The 20,233-nt window shown below is 39.2% G+C and overlaps 1 protein-coding gene across 3 annotated transcripts in view; it reads left to right on the top strand.

Moving 5' to 3' along the window:
- RABGAP1 (RAB GTPase activating protein 1) overlaps positions 1-20,233 on the top strand; it is a 113,772-nt gene that overhangs the window by 9,737 nt on the left and 83,802 nt on the right. For 2 of the 3 annotated variants that reach the window (XM_072431355.1, XM_072431356.1), the window contains exons 2-12: positions 1,616-1,800; positions 5,062-5,284; positions 5,954-6,164; positions 6,958-7,132; positions 7,720-7,877; positions 8,771-8,881; positions 10,687-10,753; positions 12,160-12,262; positions 12,694-12,863; positions 17,213-17,387; positions 20,010-20,103. In XM_072431355.1, coding sequence (XP_072287456.1) covers positions 1,651-1,800; positions 5,062-5,284; positions 5,954-6,164; positions 6,958-7,132; positions 7,720-7,877; positions 8,771-8,881; positions 10,687-10,753; positions 12,160-12,262; positions 12,694-12,863; positions 17,213-17,387; positions 20,010-20,103 — 1,637 coding nt within the window. In that variant the 5' untranslated portion in view covers positions 1,616-1,650. The remainder of the gene's footprint in view (positions 1-1,615; positions 1,801-5,061; positions 5,285-5,953; positions 6,165-6,957; positions 7,133-7,719; positions 7,878-8,770; positions 8,882-10,686; positions 10,754-12,159; positions 12,263-12,693; positions 12,864-17,212; positions 17,388-20,009; positions 20,104-20,233) is intronic. The other variant, XM_072431357.1, reaches the window with a different exon arrangement.

Genomic DNA, 20,233 nt, shown 5'->3' with positions numbered 1-20,233 from the left:
AATGATATACAGACGCCTTTCAGGTACACAAGGTATCCCCTTCATCAGGGCTTGGTACTGTAATCCATAAATAATGGTATACAAATGCATGTTAAGGGCACAAAGTACCCCGTTCCTCAGGGCTTGCTACCGTATACCATAAATATTAGTATACAAATGCATGTTAGGGGCACAAAGTATCACCTTCATTAGGATTTGGTACTGTAGTCCATAAGAAAGTGGTATACAAATTCAGGGGTTACAAAATTGTGTTTCAGGGGTACAGACAGGTGTTTCAGGGGTACAAAATTCCTCCTTCATCAGGGCTTGCTACTGTATTTTATAAATATTAGTATACAAATACATGTTAGGGGCACAAGGTACCCCCTTCATTAGAGTTTGGTACTGTGATCCATAAGAAAATAGTATACAAACGCCCTTCAGGGCTACAAAATACCCCCTTTATCAGGGCATGCTACTGGAAAAGAAAATGGTATACAAATGCATTTCAGGGGTACAATGTATACCTGAACTGCTTTGTATACTATTATTTATGGAATCCAATAGCAAGCCCTGATGAAGGGGATAATTTGTACCCCTGAAATGAGTTTGTTTACTATTTTCTTATGAATTCCAGTAGCAAGGGGGTAGTAAGTACCCACTTCATGTACTGTAATACATAAGTATTAGTATACAAATGCAATTCAGGGGCGCAAAGTACCCCGTTCCTCGGAGCTTGCTACTGTATTCCATAAGTAATGGTGTTCAAATGCATGTTAGGGGCACAAAGTATCACCTTCATTAGCGTTTGGTACTGTAATCCATGGATAAAATGGTATACCAACGCGTTTCAGGGGTACGAAATTCCCCCTTCCTCGGGGCTATAATCCATAAATAATGGTATACAAAGCATATCAGGGGCACAAAGTATCCCCTTCATTAGGGTTTGGTACTGTAATCTATAATAAAATGGTATACAAACGCGTTTCAGAGGCACAAGGTATCCCCTTCTTTAGGACTTGCTACTGGTAAATATCGCATAGACGAGCCATGGGCAGTAAAACCTAGAAGGTTTTCATTTCTCTCAGTTGTCTACGTGTGGCTTGTTATGGCTTGCAGGGCCATCACCAGAAATTTCTGGGTCCCATTCTGAGTAAACTTTCCTCCTCCCTCATGTCTGAATGTTCCAGCAATGCAAAAGACAAGCTATTTTGATAGGGGCCCGGGACATGAGTACCCCTTTTCACCCCCTTCTGGTGATGGCCATGATGGGTTGAATTACATTTTAGACATATTTATAAAAGAAATGAATTTCCCTTTCAATACAAGTCATCACTTTTATCTGTGGCTCTCCTTTTGAAGAACTTTCCCTATTGCAGTCTCTGTCTAGACTTTACTTTGTGTCTTGCAGCAGGGATTCCACGTTACTTCATTTGTATTTGTTAGGACACGTCTCTTGTTTATTCCTCCTGTTTCATATCATTATTATAAAAAAAAAAAAAACACACACACACACCCTATTACAATATTGCTTGAATCTTTAGACATTGCAGACGGGCTAGACACACAGGTCTCTGATTAGGAGATTTCTATGGCACTATATGTTTTAACAAAAAACAATTCTCTCCCCCTCTAGGGAATCATTCATGTGTGGATCTTCCTTCATGAAACATGGATGACAAGGCTTCTGTGGGGAAGATCAGCGTGTCCTCTGACTCAGTGTCCACCCTGAACAGCGAAGACTTTGTGCTGGTTTACAAACAAGGGGATGAAATGCATTCCGCAAACAATGGCAGCGACGACGAGAAAACGGGGCTTAAGGTGAGCGCGTCAATCACTTAGATAAGTCTGGTGGATTGCTGCGCTGTGATTTATACGGCGCTCGTTGCTCGTGTTAAGGAAATCCACTTCTAGAAGAAAGTAATTGCTTTGTGTGACAGGTTCGGGGCAGGCTCTGTGGATAAATACGCTGCACTTGTTCTTTGTGTGTTTTGTGATTCTTGCCAAGCCTGTTTTTGGATTTGGCATGCCTGCACATGATCCGTGGCGGCACCTCACCTGCAGGTGTATAGAAACAAAAAGATCCCAGACGCTATGGGAAAAAGAGTGTTTGTTTTGCTTTGGTCGGGGCAGTGAAGTTTTACTATTGTTTTTAATTGGATGGGGGAGCACTCTGCATATTTGTATGCAGGGGAGAGGCTTTGTGCACCCCCTGCCGGTCCCTGAAGATTTTTCTTTCAGCCATCAATGCTCTTGAAATTTTTTTTTAGCTTGATGGAAAGAAGCTGTAGGTGGGTGGTCAAAAAATGGGCAACACATTTTAGTGTTCCTAGTTGTTCTTGCCATAAGAATCCAGTAACCCCTACAGTGACCTCCTCAGAATTTATTTTTAAGCTGGTAAGAAGCTCTAGGCCAGTGGTGGCTCCTTTATTGTGACACAAATTTTTAGTGACCACCGGCTGTTTTTGGGTGGTTGTTGAAGATTTGGGTCACAAAGTACCGGGCGGTTTGCAGAGTCAGGGGAGAACACTGTCCTATAATACTCTCAGCTTGCTGCCGCCCTTATTCTTTGTTGAAGCTTTCTAATGCCCACCCCATTACTATGTTTCATTATTTCCATTGTCTTTATATTATTTTTCCCAACTGTCCAATGGCACTGTATTGTGACTCAAGTGCCCAAAAACAACCTGGTGATTGAGAAAGTCAGATGTCTTTTGTGACTGGGTGCCTTGCTAAATACTAATCGGTGACCTCCATCCCTTCTTTTCAGTTCTGCACAGCTTTACAGGCTTCTCTCTTGTATGTACTTATGGTACAATGTGGTTTAGAAGCTGCAGCAAGTCAGATGGAGCCTGGATGAAGGATATCCAAAATCATATATAATAATATAAAAATCAAAATAATATATTCATATATATATATATATATATATATGTGACGTTTTAAAACCAGGGTTCCAACAGAGGTTGCTAGGGGTATCTTGAGCAATGAGCAGTTTGTGCCCCTCGGGTCACAAATTGCTCATTGCTCAAGGAATCCATTCTGTTGTGCACCCGGAAGCACCTTTGCAAGCAGCCACATTGTGAATCTTTAAATAGCAACTACACGGCTAAAAGCCACATTCATTTCCGGTATTTATATTGCGCCAACATATTACGCAGCACTCTACAAAGTCCATAGTCATGTCACTAGCTGTACCTTAAAGGTGCTCACAGTTTAATGTCTGTACAATAGTCATATTTCATTACCACAGTCCAAGGGAGGGAAGCCAATAAACCTAACTGCATGTTTTTGGAATGTGGGAAGAAACTGGAGTACCCGGAGGAAACCCACAAAAACACGGGGAGAACCTGCAAACTCCATGCAGATAGTGTCCTGGCCGAGATTAGAACCTGTAAATCAAGCGCTGCAAAGGCCTGAGTGCTAACCACTGAGCCACTGTGCTGCCCAACTTTTGCCGTAGCCGTGTGCAAAAAATAGTTTCCAACCATATGGTTGAGACTGGAGCTGGGCTCATTGCAGATCTCTGTGTCTCATTGTGGGTCTCTAAAGGCACCTAAAGTTCATTCAAAAGAATAATTTTCCATAGTTAAAGTAGCAGTTAGTCATTTCCTTCTATGGGGATAAATACATTAAATAGGAATTGCATTATACCATTAGTTGTAGTTAGTCACATTTAACTAGACTTATTATTTATAACATTGTCCTTATTCAATGCTGTGACTTGAAGATTGCATTTTAGGTGCCATTTATTCAGAAATCCAGGAAATTCCTTCAGTTTCACAATACTAATTCTTACAACTGTATCTGATTGGACATGGTTTCTCCAATGTTAATCATCAATGGTATTTCCTCATAGCAGACTTGTATTCTTTAGTATATATAGCATAGCCGTGCCTGAACACACACTGCACTGAAATATGTTTAACCGTTTTATTACTGTACAGTATACTTCTCGTAATTTGTTTTTTAAAGCTGGGTGGGAAGGAGCTGTAGGCGGGTGGCAGCCCTTGTATTGTAACCCAGCTTTGCAATAACCACCTAAAAAAAAGGTGGACATCGATGCACCCAGGTAAAAGGCACCGGAGAGAACACAGTAAATACAACGACATGATATGCATGGACATGCTTGTATGTACACTGGACCTAATTTATTAAAGCTTTCTAAGACTGGAAAAGATAATCATAACTATCATAGGTGAACCTGGGAGATCCAGCATTGGGTCAGGCCCAGGATCGAAAACATTTGTCTTTCCAGGTTGACTGGTTCTCCTATGACAATCTATCTTCTCCACTTTTGGAGAGCCTTAATAAATCGGGCCCCGTGTATGGTCAAAGGTTAATGGACAGATGACCATCACACATATATATGAGATGGCCCTCTCTTTGCAGCTATAACAACCTACATTATTTTAGGAGGGCTCTTCACAAGTTTGCCAGTGGAGTTTTGTGTATATTTAGCAAAAGAAGCATTTATACATTTGGGTACCGACGCTGGAAAAGAAGACAATTCGTTCTAGTTCTAGTTTTTTCCAGCAAATGTTAATAGGGTTCAGGTCAAGGCTGTTTGTTGGCACTTTGATCTCTACATCATACTAAAATCATCAAACCATAGCTTTATGGAGCTGGCTGTATATGCAAGGGCATGCTATATTATAAAAAGAGACTTCCATAAACTGGTATTACAAGGTTAGTGCACACTTACCTAAAATGCCTTTGTTGTAATATTACCAGGACCTTCCACTGGAAACACCTGAACCCAGTCATTTGGTTGTAGTGGTGGTGGTGGTAGGGGGAGGCACATTCATTTAATCCTATAGTATATCATATAGTGTGCGTAACGGTCAGGTGTTTAAAACCTTTGGCCACATAATGTACAAGGGTGGATGCTAATGGCGTGCACCGGCAAAAAGGCCAAGACCTAGGACTTATTGCAACTCCGTCTGTAAGCGTGGTTAAAAAGCAGTACAACAAATGACAATTTTATTGTTTCCACTTGTTCAAATATGTAAGGTTTTATGTACATAAATTATTCTTCTAAAAGCTACACAGCAACTTATTTAATTCTGTTTTTTTTGTTAGATCGTTGGGAATGGAAGTGAACAGCAACTCCAAAAGGAGCTGGAAGATGTTTTGATGGACACACCAACTGAAGATCATGACAGCCAAGCAGAGGAGGTGCATCCAGAGGAGGAACTGGATGAATCCTCAAATGATGCTTCCACTGCGTCTTCCACCATCAACCCATCCACTGTGGGGTTGCAGAAACAAGAAATGAGTCTGCCAGTGAAACCAGCACAGCAGGGTGAGGTTTCATGTACTGCAGAGAAGTACTGAACGTGGGTTCTTTTATCTTTCACAGACAAACACTTTCATGCGGTATTTCATTAGCAGCAATAATAATAACTGTAACTGCTTGACAAATGACAGTTTTAGGGTATTTGGATAAACATATTTTTGAAAAAGTAACCTGGAATTATAAAGATTATTTGATGGCTTTCTTATTCTGGCTATTCTTCAAATTAAACTTTTAGGCCCCCATTTACAAAGCATTGGTATGGCCTTAAAGCACCCCAAACAATTCTTTAAATGTTCTGAAAAACACAATAAAGAAAAAAATAGAAGAAATACAATTACTGGAAAGAACAAGCAGTCAAATGGCTTGTCAGCCATGTGATCGACCCTTTCCCCATCAATAGGAACAGAGAGGCACCACAGGTTTCACAATTACATGGAAGTGTCCAATGGCTGGAAGCATCCTCCCCCCCCTGTAGAGCAGAAGGGTGGCTCCAGCTTTGAGCGCAGAATATTCATCAAAAATACAGATATGCAGGGAATTTATATTTATTATGCAGAGTAATAAAATGTTATTTATTTAGGCTTCTATACCCACTGATGGTAGACATACTTCTATATACTGATGTATAAAATGCTGTGTATACCCTATTAGCACTGATCGTCTTTTCATATCTAGCAGAGGGAGCAGATGCATCGGATTTGTTCTCCCCCGTTCCTGATGAAGACAGTGTTGTGTTCAGTAAACTCACCTACCTTGGATGTGCTTCCGTCAATGCCCCACGCAGTGAAGTCGAAGCTCTCCGAATGATCTCAATTCTTCGAGGACAGTGCCAGAACGCATTAGATGTGACACTTTCCGTCCCTAATGTGTCTGAGGGAACGGTCAGGTAGAAAACATTATTTTTTTTACAACACAACTGCACTTTTGCTGTAATTATTTATTATTATAACCACCTTTGAACATTTATTATTGTAACAGTACTTCGTTTGTCAGGGCTAGGCAGCAAATAGAAGGTGTCCACATCACACAGACCTCTTGCAAATGAGTTGGTGGGGCTAGCAGAGGAAAGGCAGGAGAAAGCTTTGTCAACTACCCCAAATGCTTTCAGCAAACCCGTTAATCTGTAAGAGGCTGAATGGACACTAGGTGATGACGTATGCTTTACTATTTTGGGTAAATTCAGTGCAGTAAGGTATAAAGAATGAAGCAAATTCCTTTTTTAGTTGAATAGTTATTGCAATTTTATTAAAGCCAAACTCCAGGGAGGTATAAAAAACAGAATTGCACTATTTTGTTTTATAAATACATCATTAAATGTGTAAGTACTTGAAGTTGACTTGGTATCAGATTGCAAATCCTGTACAGCAGAGCTTAAAAGGGGAGAAAATTCAGTCAAGTAAAAATGTTAATAGGAAAGTGACAAAAAATGAGATCCTTCTTCTTTCACTGCTCATTTACAAGATGGGGGAGGGCATACAGTTCTGTGCTTTGTGCAAGAAATGCGTAAAACAGCTTATACGTATTTAGTTTTAGTTCTGCTTCTAGTTGTAAGGCAAATCATAATTTTAAGGTTTACAACAAAGGTGTGATTGTCCTTTTAAATACAATCTGTTGTTACATTGGCTTCAGGACTTTCTGATTAATTTCCTCCGATTGCCTTTTTCTTGTCATTTAAATAGACTTCTGGATCCACAAACAAACACTGAGATAGCAAAATATCCAATATACAAGATTCTGTTTTGTGTAAGGGGACATGATGGAACTCAAGAAAGCGACTGCTTTGCGTTTACAGAAAGTCATTACAACGCAGAACTCTTCAGGATACACGTCTTCCGCTGTGAAATACAGGAAGCGGTAAGATGTGGATCATTGCTGTTTATTCAAATTGAGTTGTCATTGTTTGTTTGTTTGTTTGGGCAATAGGACTCGCACAGATTGACTTATAGTAGGTTTGTTGCTATTATAGATGGTCAGTGGGATGCAGAAAATTAAACTTTTAGGCAAATTACATCAATGTACAGAGCCACTCAAACGCTATATATGCGATCAGCTCAGTTTTAAGCCAGTGCAATTTGCTAGACATTTGCATAAAAGTCAACGTTTCTTCGTCTCATTGACCGTCTCTAGTTGCTTTGATCAGTAGCGCCAGCTTTGTGCTCATTTGGTTTAATGCCTTCCTTAGCAGTTAAAGTGAACATTACACTTAGCTGTAATTCTTGCATAATAAATGCAAAATGCATAGGTGAACTGCTGAGTGATGCAGTTGTGTTCTCGATCCCTAATTTATTAGTTTTGCTAGATAATAGGTGGGAAAAAATTTCAGTAATTTTATTATCGTCCACAATTGTGCTTAAAATCCTCTACATTGTAAGCCTGTACAATACAAGCGTGTATTGGTCTAATGTCCAAAAAACCTACCATACTTGTATCCTTTCCTCTAGGTGAGTCGGATATTGTATAGTTTTGCCACAGCTTTTCGACGCTCTGTTAAGCAGACGCCTCTTATTGCCTCTATCCCACCCCAAACCCCTGACAGCGATATCTTCACCTTCTCTGTGTCGCTGGAAATCAAGGAGGATGATGGGAAAGGATATTTCAGGTTTGTCGATCTGATTTGTTTTCATATAGCTTCCTGTTAATATGTATGCTCTCAAATTTGCAAATGGGCATCACAGCTTATTGGTGGTCACTAAAACAGAAGCTGCCAGCACACTGTGTCACCCTATGAAAGGAAACAAGTGTTGCTGATATTATTTCATTGAAATCAGGGCACTAACGAGTTACCTTTCTGACATAGGAAAATGGGAAGCAATGTACTTGGTTTGGGTTTAGATACAAGATATAAGCACACATAGGGGCAGATAAAAATAGCTAAGGTATGACCTTACTATGCTCACATTCATAAAGCAGTGGTGTGCAAGAATCATTTTCCCTTTCTTCTAGAAACAGTACATGAAGTGGACCACCCACTAAACTGGAAGGTCTGCTCACTCATTTAGGACCCCTCACCTTTCCCAAAGCCCCCATCATTATGAATAAAATATGCCTACAAGGAACAAACTAGAATAATAGTCATCCCCCATCTTTTGTCCCAGATAGGGATGTTGTCATTATTCTTGCAAGAGCTCTCACAATAGGCTTCAGGATCATGTCAATTTTGCCTGCTATGCATTGCACGGGAACTTTCCTTAACACAGTTAACATTTCTACAAACATTTCTGAAAATAAAATACTCTGTACCTTTTGTCTGTCATCAAAGAAATATTCTCATCACACTAGGGAATTAGCTAGCTCTGGGTCTGGGAAAGTGAAACCACGTCATTTTACCCATTTCAAGCACCTAATAGGAGTCTGTTCCTAGAATCATGTGTGACAATGTGTGACAATGTTCTTTTAAAGCAGAGGGGAAATTTTGACTTTAAAACTGCTTTAATAAAAACGCATGTTTATTACATTATGTTTTATTGTTTCCTTGTTTGTTCTTTTTATTAGTGCGGTTTCTAAAGATAAGGACAAGCAGTGTTTCAGGCTGCGGCAGGGTGTGGACAAGAAGATTGTTATTTATGTCCAGCAAACTTCCAACAAAGAACTAACTATTGAGAGGTAACTTTAATTATAGGGGAAGAATGATAGTAATTATAAACATTGGAAAGGCAACACACTGTTTTCATAACTCTTGTCATCTTTGATAAACTGTTCATTGCCAGTTGATAATAACTGGAGCACTTTGTTGCCTGTGTACATTGATCCGGAGGGGAAGGAGGATCTGCATATTGTAGGGTATTGACAGCAATACAACCAGCCATTTGTTCTAGTCATGTTTTCATCTGAAACCAGTCTGTCGGCTATGACGTTGGCAGTGGATTTTTCATATAGTGCAGTAAATGAACCCATGCCACGGGGAGCACGGTGGTTCAGAGATGGCAATCCAGCCTTTGCAGCGCTAGGTCCCAGGTTTGAATCTCGGCCAGGACACTATCTGCATGGAGTTTGCAGGTTCTCCCTGTGTCTGCGTGGGTTTCCTCCGGGTACTCCGGTTTCCTCCCACATCCCAAAAATATGCAGTGAGGTTAATTGACTTCCCTCTAAAATTGGCCTTAGACTGTATAAATGACATATGACCATGGTAGGGACATTAGATTGTGAGCTCTTTGAGGGACAGTTAGTGACACAACTAAGGACTTTGTACAGCGCTGCGTAATTTGAGGGCGCTAATTAAATACTGTGTAATAATAATAATAATATTAAATCCCAGCCAGTCCTTGACTCTCCCCTAACACTGATCACAACTGCAGACAAGTCAGTGAAACCTGAAGAATTATTCTGCCTCTTAGATAAATAGAAGGAAAGAGAAGACTCAGAACTGGAATGCCATGGAACCAAGGGCATTCAGTGAGTAAAGGAGCATTTAGATACCAGGTTGTAGTTAGAGAGGGGTGGGGTGAAATAAGAGGCGCCCACAGATCAACTTAAAGCTGATCAGCTGCTGTTCCCTCGCAGGGCGCCACCATCTTCTTGTTTATTCTCTCCCTGTACATGATGACATCATTCCCAAGCAGGGGAAGTCAGGATTGCTGGGTGTCCTGGCACATAGAAATAATTATTGCAGAAGGGACATCCCCTGTCCCTTTCTGCAATAATTTCCTACCTAATCATGGATTCCTAAAAGTTGAAACTTCCTTCAGCTTTACCTTTTGAATAGAGTAGGGGTATAAACATTTTTTTTTTTTTACTGTCGGCTGCCAGTTGTGTCCCATTAGAACACATTTCTTAATATCCTGTCCTGTATATATACCAGGAAGTGAGTGATATATGTGAAAGTTGCCCCCAATGAGTAGAATTTTACTGTATTTATATTTCAGAATGTAGGATTTTCCCTCACTGTGTGCCTGATTTAATTATGCTCTCCTAGGATGGAGAGGATCTACTTTCATCAGTGAAGCTGGGTGATTCAGCAAACCTAGAATGGATTTCCTAAAAGTAATTTGCTAACAAATGTTTTAAATCCTGGATCAGATCCATTCCAGGTTTGCTGGATCATCCAGCTTTGCTGATAAAAGTGTATCCTATCCAGCCTTGGAGAGCTTTAATAAATCAGGTCCTTTCAGTCTAGGACCAGTCTGCACCAATAGTAAGCATGATTCGCTTTCCGTTAGAAGGAGAGCATGTCACAGCGCTGCAACAGTGGCATGTAAATAGCTGCAGAAGGAGTCCTATGGGATGGTGGATTTAGGTAAAGTTATCCTAAAAGTGCAGCTACATTTGGGCGAAGGCTGAAACTGCATGGTTTTTGGTATTTCCTTGATATAAATACATTCTGTCATGATATTTTTTGTAAACTTGTAGTGAACTTATGTTTGTACTTATGTAGTGAACCTATTTATGATCATTGTATTGGTTTGTTTCAGGTGTTTTGGACTTCTTCTCAGTCCAGGCAGAGATGTGCGGAACAGTGACATGCATCTGTTAGAACTGGTAAGAAAACAAAACATTCTTTTTTTCTTTTAATTACAGGTAGCACAAATTAATAATGAAAAGGTAAAGCAAGCACAAAGGAGTAATTTAAAGGAGCAAATCAGTGTAGGCTTTCCACCATGCGATTAGTTATGTCAAGGCTGAATACTTAAGCCGTGCTTCACCATTAAAAATCTTTAGCAGTGGAATAAATGTGAAAAAAACAATCTTTTGTATTTTTTTTTGTAAACTTATAGTACACAAGGCGTTCCTGTTTTGTACTAGTGTATGCCTCTTCCTGTTTCCCAATCTATATTCAAAAAGTTGGAGAGTAATAATCCCCAGGCAACATAAACACTAATGCGTTGTTTGCCTTTTTATGGCTCAATATTTGATGCTTTGAAATCCAGTTCTGGGAATATTTTTCAAGGCTGTTACCCCTTGCTTTAAAATCACATTGTAATTATTGACAGGAGAGATTAATAAATCCTTTCTTGTAGTTTGCTTGTGTTTTTCAACCTTTAAAAAACAACGGGGGGGGGGGGTCTGAAACTCATGGAAGCTATAAGCCCTACATCTCCTGCTTTTTGCTTCTTTTCAAGAAATCGGGTACTGGTATTATGTAAATAAAGTAATGTGGTATTTTCTCCCATCTGTACGCTACTGCACCTGCTCAATAGTGGATCCAGCTCTGATAGAGAACAAAGATTGGGTCTTAAAGCTGCTGGCACTAACATAGCACTTTAGTATTTACATAAGAGGAGTCAGAGACTACAATAATAATATTTACCTAAATGCTTATCTCTGTTAAGGAGTGGCAGTTACCTTTCTTTTGTTGCATAGTAAGTCAGGTTGAAAAAAGACATAAGTCAAATTCAACTACTAGGGAATAAACATATCCCAGATTCAAAACCTTTGGACATAGGTAATCCAGAGGCAAAACGAACCCTGGTACAATTTGTTCCAACAGGCAAAAAAGTTAATTTACTGATTCCATGAGGCAATCAGATGTTCCCTGGATCAGCAGCCTCTGTTATCTTTACTTTAAAGCTTTAATCCCCAGTTATATTCTGTGCTTCCAGAAATCATCCAGCTTTTTCTTAAAGCAATCAATAGAAGTTGCTGAATCTACTTCCTTAGGGAGCCGATTCCACATTTTCACAGACCTTACAGTGAAGAATCCCTTCCTTATCCAGAGCTTAAACTTCTTTCCTCCAGATGCAAAGAGCGCCCACTTGTGCTTTGTAATGATCTTTTTCACATGTGGAACAAAGGAAAACTGCATAATACTGTGAAAGCACAATTATCCTTGCTTACTAATAATTTGTCAATTAGCAAACATTTGTAAACTGCAAAATTTACCCAGTTTTCAGTGATTAGAAAGTTTGTAGATAAAAAAAAATCCTGTATCTTTTTTTTTTCTTTAGGAATCCATGGGTAAAAGCTCAGATGGGAAGTCTTATATTATCACAGGGAGTTGGAACACCAAATCTCCACATTTCCAGGCTGTCAATGAAGAAACTCCTAAAGGTACTTGGTACTATTACTCAAAATAATTATAGCTTGTAAGTCCCATTTCTCAAGTGAAGGTTTACTGAAAACTTCAGAATTATCTTCAAAATTGGCATGAGTGTGTTAAACCAGAACTAAACCGTGCTTCTCACCTGTCCCTTGTTCCGTCGCAAGGCACCCTCATCTTTTTCTTTCTTTGCTTCCTCTATAAAATTTTTACTATATAATTTCAATGAAAGGCTCATTGAAATTATATAGTCAAACACAAATATGTATTATATTGCCAATTACAGTCTTTAGGTGTGGTAGCTGCCCTTGTTTTTTTTTTTTTTTCTGGCTTTGACTTTTTGGTCTTCTTTTTTTTTCTCCCTGGTGATCCTGCTTGTTCATATTCTGAAGAGTTAGTTATTGATTGTTGTTGAACCATTCCTTGACATTTGTCTCCACAGACAAAGTTCTCTTCATGACCACTGCAGTAGATCTCGTCATCACAGAGGTGCAAGAGCCAGTGCGATTCCTAATAGAGACTAAAGTGCGAGTCTGCTCCGCCAGTGAGCGCCTGTACTGGCCCTTTAGCAAAAGAAGCTCTACAGAAAACTTCTTCCTCAAACTTAAACAGGTAATTGTTCCAGAAAGTCTTAGTTTCATTTCAAATAGATGGATGGTAAGGTAACTAAAAATACAGTAAGCTTTGTTTTGTTTTGTTTAATTAATTGAATTCAAGCTTTTAAAATCATGTTTTATATTTGTTTAGGATATATGTAATAATAAACATGGAAGGGAATAAAAATCCAAGAACATAACTGGAATTTATTGCAAGTTCTCAGTCCTTAGATGAGGTGTCAGCATTTTTTCCCCTTTTTTTTTTTTTACGTTTTGATCCTGTCATTAACACCCTGGGGTGCAGTTAGGCTTTAAAATGAGATGCATATACTGGAGCTGAGGATTCGTATTTTTATCCTTCCAGTCCTGAGATTTACAGAGTCTTTCCATACAGCACAGAGAAATATTGGGCTTGTAATTTCATATCGTGAGCGAATTGCACTGTGCACCTATTACACTGAATCAGAGCTGCAGAATACCTCCCATGTGCAATGCAGATTGTACATGATAAATTTGTCCCTATACTTTATTTGTGTTAGTCTCATCAGTACGTACAGCCTTAGTGCCTAACATATAGCCAGGTATATTCAGATGCAGCCCATTTCTACCCTAATTCTGGGCTTCATAGCCCCTGCAGATAGTAGTCTTTCTTTCCCTTACCCTGGTGCTAGCTCAGACTGTGAAGGAGAAATATTATTTGAACTGGCTTTCGGTAGTTGAATGGTTTGATTTATTTTGGGACTTCTTAAACATAAACCCTGTCTCCAACAACTCGTATAGCATGTTTGGTCATGCATAGTCTTTTTAGGCTATCTGCAATCTTTGACCATTTCTTGTATCATTTTATTCCTTCAGTCTTTCACCATCTGTTGGATATGTCTGTAACTCCTGGCCATCTATTGTGGCATGTCTGCAGTCTGTGACCATCTCTTATTGTGTATGTGCAGTCTCTCACCTTCCCATTTTGCATGGCTGCAGTCTCTCACCATCTTATGTAGTATGCCTGCAGTATCTTACATATCATGTTGCATGGCTGCAATCTCCGGTTTCTGTAGTATGTGTGCAGTCTCTCATCATCTCTTGTAAAATACCATCAGTCTGTTACCATATCTTGTTGCTTGTCTGGAGTCTCTCACCATCTCTTGTAGTTTGCCTTCAGTCTTTTACAAACTCCTCTTGCAAGGCTGCAATCTTTGAAAGCTTTTTGTAGTATGTCTGCAGTTTCTCACCATCTCTTGTAATACTCCTGGAGTCTTTTACCAACTCCTCTTGCATGGCTGCAAACTGACAGCTTTCTGTAGTATGCCTGCAGTCTCTTACCATCACTTGTAAAATACCTGCAGTCTCTTACACCATCATTACTTCTGTTGCAAAGCTGCAACTGTTGACAGCGTTCTCCAGTATTTCATACATTAAATAGTAAGTGCTGGTAATGTCAGGGCCAAAATTAAGGCCCCCAACAAGTAAGTTGATCACTACCAGTGTAAAATCCTTAGGCACTTCTGTATATAAAGCGGCATTTCATGCTCCATTGCTCATTTTAGTTCTAATTCATATTGTTGTTGTGTAACATCAAAGGAGCTCTTCTCTCACATGTGTTTAACGCAGCACAGAATAACTTGCATATACTATCTATTCAACCTACTATGCAAAGCAGTTCCAAGTCAAATAGATAACATTTATATTTTTCACAAGTTTGTCTTTTTTGCGTTTGCTTGTGCTTGGCAGCAGGAAATAAACTGGAGCTGGGCAGCATTCGAGCATGCACTGTAGGGATTCTCAAGTGCAGTTTATGTTACCAAGGTCATAGCAATATGGCCTGTACTACATTTTACTGTGTAACCATGATCAGTGAGACAAAGGCTTCTATGAGGTTTCCTATATTCTTCATTGTCTTCATTTTATCAGCTTAGGTACATCTTGCAAAAGACAAGTCATTGATGCAGTTTATTACCTTTATATTATATAATTTTTGCTTCATTTCAATACAATTCATTGACATGTATTGATTTGCTTTGTGACAGAACACTCATGGTGTATGTTTGAAGTCCATCTTTATTAATTTATATCAGGTCTTTACCTCCATTTCAAACCCCCTCTTCTCTGTCCGACCTTTCCATTAGTCTCTGACTGCTCACTGCACATTTGTGCTGTTTAATTAATCTGCTTCTATTTTCGCAGCAGCCTACCTGCTGTGTTAGCGCAACATAGACAGTGTAAGAAATTTAAGTTGACATATAATGTTTGTTAATGGATGGGTTATGTCGGAGGTGATCATTTTGTCAGTAAATTTTAATGCTTTTAGTAATAAATCATTTAAAGGGAGCTCCTGGATGAACCTAAAATTACCCGAGAGCCATAAAAATCTATACAAAATTCTTTCATTAGCTTATTCCAGCGCTTAGAAAACCACAGTGATGTTGCTGTGCCTTGAGAACTGCAATTATATTCCGGGCTTGAGGGGTTTGTAAGGCTACCTCCATAACAACCCACAGATGTTAGGCACAGCCAGGAACTACATATCCCATCATCCTTTGGGAATGCAGTAATAGGAATGGCAGATTTGGAGGATCACATATGGGCAAAGGGTGATCGGGATAGTGCTAATTTAGCAGGAAAAAATACTAAATTGACCAATCTTCCAAAATGGAAACTGCAAAAATAAAAGGCCTGCAAATAAGGGCTTTCAAAAGAAATTATTAAAGGAATGCTGCATAAAATATGTTTACAAATTCAGCAAAGAAGGATTCCTTTGTTCCACTTTTGGGAATACACGATCAGGCAGGTTATGATTGCAGAAAGGGGCAAGTGATGTCCCACTCTGGGTTTCTGGCAAAAAAGCTGTGCAGTTGCCAGGATACCCAGCATTCCCCAATATTTATTCTGTGCGTGCCAGGAACAAATGCGTGCAGAAGTTACCTGTCCAACCAATATGGCCAAAGATCGCGAAGAAAGAAGTTAGCATCGCTGTGCAAGGGAACGAGGAAAGGTGAATAACACAGTTTAGTTCTATAAAGCTGTCTGGAGTTCAGCTTTAGCATTTTACCACTGCTTCTCCTTTAACTGTCCAGTTATAGGCTGGTGGATAGACCAGACCTATTTCCATTGCTTCTTCTGGGATTCTGACCTTTTTGACAGGGTTGTACCGTGTTACAAAGCTGTTAATGGAATTTCAGTTACTTTGGCATCTCCAACAGCCTTTTTTTTTTTTTAATATCTTTTTTATTGAAGGCAAGACAATACATTACAAATATAGTGAAAAACAGTACAAACAAGACATACCGTACAATCGGGTACAAAATACAAAAGAGAAGAAACCGAATGTATTAGGCCACAAAAAGGTCCTAGCGTGAATAGCATAAAAGCATTTTGCATCCCAACAGCCCCTTCTATGTATTTTATCTATTTTTGGTTTTATTTTTTTATTAATATAGAAGGGAAACAAAATGTACGATTACAACCCACCTCCTAGATTGTAAGCTCTTCTGGGCAGGGTCCTCTCCTCCTCCTGTGTCACTGTCTGTACCTGTCTGTCATTTGCAAACCATATTTAATGTACAGCGCTGTGTAATATGTTGGCGCTATATAAATAATGTTAAATAATAATAGTAACATGCAAATATAAAATCTGAATTGAGGCACAACTTGTTGGAAAGCTTGGACTGTCAAAAATAAATGGTTGAATCATAATGGCCTTTAAAGGGACAAAAAACGTTGCATAGCAATCTCATGAAACTGTACTGATTTATAGAGATTTATTTTATTTTTATTGATAGCCATGGGAATGCCATACATACAGCTATCTTGGTATGCAGTCATAGTTCAGGGAATGAAGTGAGCTCAGTGGTTAGCACTCTGGCCTTTGCAGCGCTGGGTCCAGTTTCTAATCTTGACCAGGACTTTATCTGCATGGAGTTTGCATGTTCTCCCTGTGTTTGTGTGGGTTTCCTCTGGGTACTCCAGTTTCCTCCCACATTCCAAAAACATGCAGATAGGTTATTTGGCTTTCCCCCCAAAACTGACCTTAGACTGTATTAATGACATATGACTATGGTAGGGACATTAGATTGTGAGCTCCATTGAGGGACAGCTATTGACATGACTATGGACTTTGTACAGCGCTGCGTAATATGTTGTCGCTATATAAATACTTTGTAATAATAATAATGATGAAGCCTTGCCAGCAAGCAAAAAATGTTTTTGTAAAACCTCTAAAAATGTGAAGAGGTCAGTGTAGGCTCTTGAAGCGAAACCTCAAGTTGTTTAGTATATATGTATGTATGTATATGTATACAATAGATGATTTGAAGGTATCTGGTAATCACTTCCATCTTTTCATGTCATTATGTACTTTGCATGTTACAGATTGAGAAAAAAGAGAGGAAGAGCAGCTGTGATACATTTTACGAAGTCATCTGCTTGGAAAGCGAATCAGAACGAGAGAGGAGGAAAACTACTGCTAGCCCTTCAATCCGACTCTCCCAGTGTGGGCCACAGGGGTCCAATATACCCTCACCTCCGGAGGATGATGAGGAGGAAGGTAAAGAATGACTTTGTAAATGGAATGTGTTCGGTGTATGCACAGACATGATCCATATTTAACATCAACCCTCCTTCTGGACACCATGACTCATAGGACTGTAACACCATTACCAGGCTTGCAGAAGCAGCTGCTGGGAAAATAGTTCCTATTGCCTCCGGAACTACATTTCCCAAGAGCTTTCTTCCCTGTACAGGCAGGCAAAAATATTGTTTTATTGAGAAAGTGATCAATATATATAGAAAGAGAGAGCGTGGAGGGGCGGTCAGTAGTTAAAGCTTTGTGTTCCAGCAGCCAAAGCTCCCAATGCTCCTCGTTTTTTTCTTTTCAGCACAGCCACTGTCTTGTCATTTCAAAGTTAATTAAAAGCTCTCTCTGGATTTCTGGCAGAGCAGCCATAATATTTCTATGTGACTTCTTTTTTAACCAAAATCTTTTCACCTTTTATTTAAAAGAATAACAGATTTTTATTTTGTTTACTTTTTAATGAGAGTGATTTGTCATTGTTACTCTATTCACAGAACTGTAACAGTGTCTACAACCTCTCAGAATATTTCTGATTTACTCGATTTTAGGCCGTGAATGGGTTAGCTTCTGATATTCGTAAAATAACCGCTTGGTATATCTTTGACATGTGAGCAAAGCCTAACACAACACAGTGAATTGTAGAACAGATTTGGTCACTGTGGATTTTCGACCAGGGGCATTTCAGTTTATCAGACAAAAGCGATCCATCTCCAGAGATGGCCTTGGGACTGCGCCAAGTATTCTTACGCCTGTTACAGCTCTCCAGCACAATTGCATACTGTTATGCCACTAATTTCCTTCAGTGGAACCAAATTTCATAGCTGACTTGCTAGTTCCTGTGTTGGTTTCACAGCCCATCACATGGCTGGCATTCCTAATAATCCCTTCCTTACATGACCTCTGCCTTTAGGTTTGTATGTTTTTTTTAATTGGTTGTTGAGCTCTATGAAGTAACAATGAAAATGACAGGGGACTCATATTGTAACGCAGCTGGAAAAATAGTCTGCATTGTCTGTAGTTGGCAATCAGTCTTCTACATTGAAAGTATTTAGGCAAATATTATATAGGAGCTCTGTGTATTTTTACTTAAATCCTGGAGCGCTTTTGTGTATTTTCTCCAGATCTGCAGTAATTCAACTTGATACACTGAAATAAAGACCGGGCACTTTTGTGCTTCTTGGTGACTGGTCTTGTATCCGGCCCCTTCTGTAGTTTCTGCAAGAAGTCTGTTCGCTCTGATTTCTGCACAGCGGAGTGATAGGATCGCTGCATCACTGTAGTATGCTCGGCTAAGTGTATGTGTAAAAAAGCATAGAGCCATATCAGTACTAGTAGTTTGAGATCTCAAAAATTAAAGATGACATAAAGTAATAGGTTACCAAGCCACGATTTTGAAAAATGTACAAAGGATAAAGAACAGAAAAGAAACATTTGTTGTTTAGTTTGTTGGTAATTTTGTCTGAATGGTAATATTTTAGAAATACAGAGATTTGCTAATAGTGAAAAGAATACATACAAACTTGTCTCTGACTGTACATATGATCAGTAACCACATATCATCAATAAATGCTCCGTAATTCCCTGTGTGTTTCACCATTTGGCTTCATCAGGGGACAAACAGCAACTTTTGTTTGTTTCCCCTGTGAAACATCACTTAAGCTTCTGAACCACCTGGAACTGCCAGTTATTTTCAACTTCTGTACCTCACAACCCAACCATAATTTTTTTTATTCAACAACCATGATCCACTACTACCAATATAAAGCTACGTACACACTTCCAATTATTATCGTTGGTAGACGAACGATCCTGCACGATATCTGCGAACGATCGTATAGCACCGATCCTGTACATACAGATAACGACACGATCGTTCGTAGATATTGTACACACAATAGATGCGATCGTTTGAGCGATACAGGAAGTGACGTGCACGACAGGAAGTGAACGAACGTTCGTTCATCACGCATGCTCAGACCATGGACGATCAATGAACGATCGTACACACGAACGATGACGGTCAACGATCGTCGTCCAATCCGATCCGCCGGTCCGGTCGTTCATTTCCAACGACTTTCCTCGTTCGTCGGTGTCGTTGGTTACTTTTTTTACGAACGATTTTTGCCCAATCGATCGTTCGTCGTTCGTTCGTCGTTCATTTTGAACGATAAAAATTGGAAGTGTGTACGCAGCTTTTGTCTCTGTGAAATCCCCTGATGAAGCCAAATGGTAAAACACATAGATTGTTAAATGTGATTACTGTACAGTCTGAGACAAGTTTGTATGTATAATTTTCACTATTAGCAAATCTTCTGAAATATTCAATATATTTTAACATTTTCAACCACATGTTGCCGTAAAGAGAAGTTCTTTCCTTTTCTTTATCCTTTGTACATACAGCCATATTTCTTTATAAATAAACTTTCAAGTTAATATTCATGTGGCAAATCTGTTACACAAAAGTCAAGGCTTTTAATTCTATTTTAATGCATTCATTTACATTTCAGATTAAATTCTGACAATATTCAGCATCACATATATATCCCTTTTTCTATTTTTTTTTTTTATTTTTTTTAATTTTTTTTTTTTTTTTAGATAATGATGAGCCTCTTTTGAGCGGTTCTGGGGATGTGTCCAAAGAATGTGCAGAGAAAATCCTAGAAACATGGGGTGACCTGTTATCAAAATGGTAAGGAATTGAAACTTACTAACATTTACTACCATTCAGATTTTACTGACAGGTTTGATATTCCAGAAGCAATCTGCTTCTCATGTCCAGGATGAAGACTTCACTGGTTCAGATTTATAACTTCCTGTAT

Source organism: Pyxicephalus adspersus, chromosome Z (assembly GCF_032062135.1).
Source record: "Pyxicephalus adspersus chromosome Z, UCB_Pads_2.0, whole genome shotgun sequence".
NCBI lineage: Eukaryota > Metazoa > Chordata > Amphibia > Anura > Pyxicephalidae > Pyxicephalus > Pyxicephalus adspersus.
The sequence above is the reverse complement of the archived record's forward strand: the minus strand, read 5'-3'. Positions and strand labels throughout refer to the sequence as shown.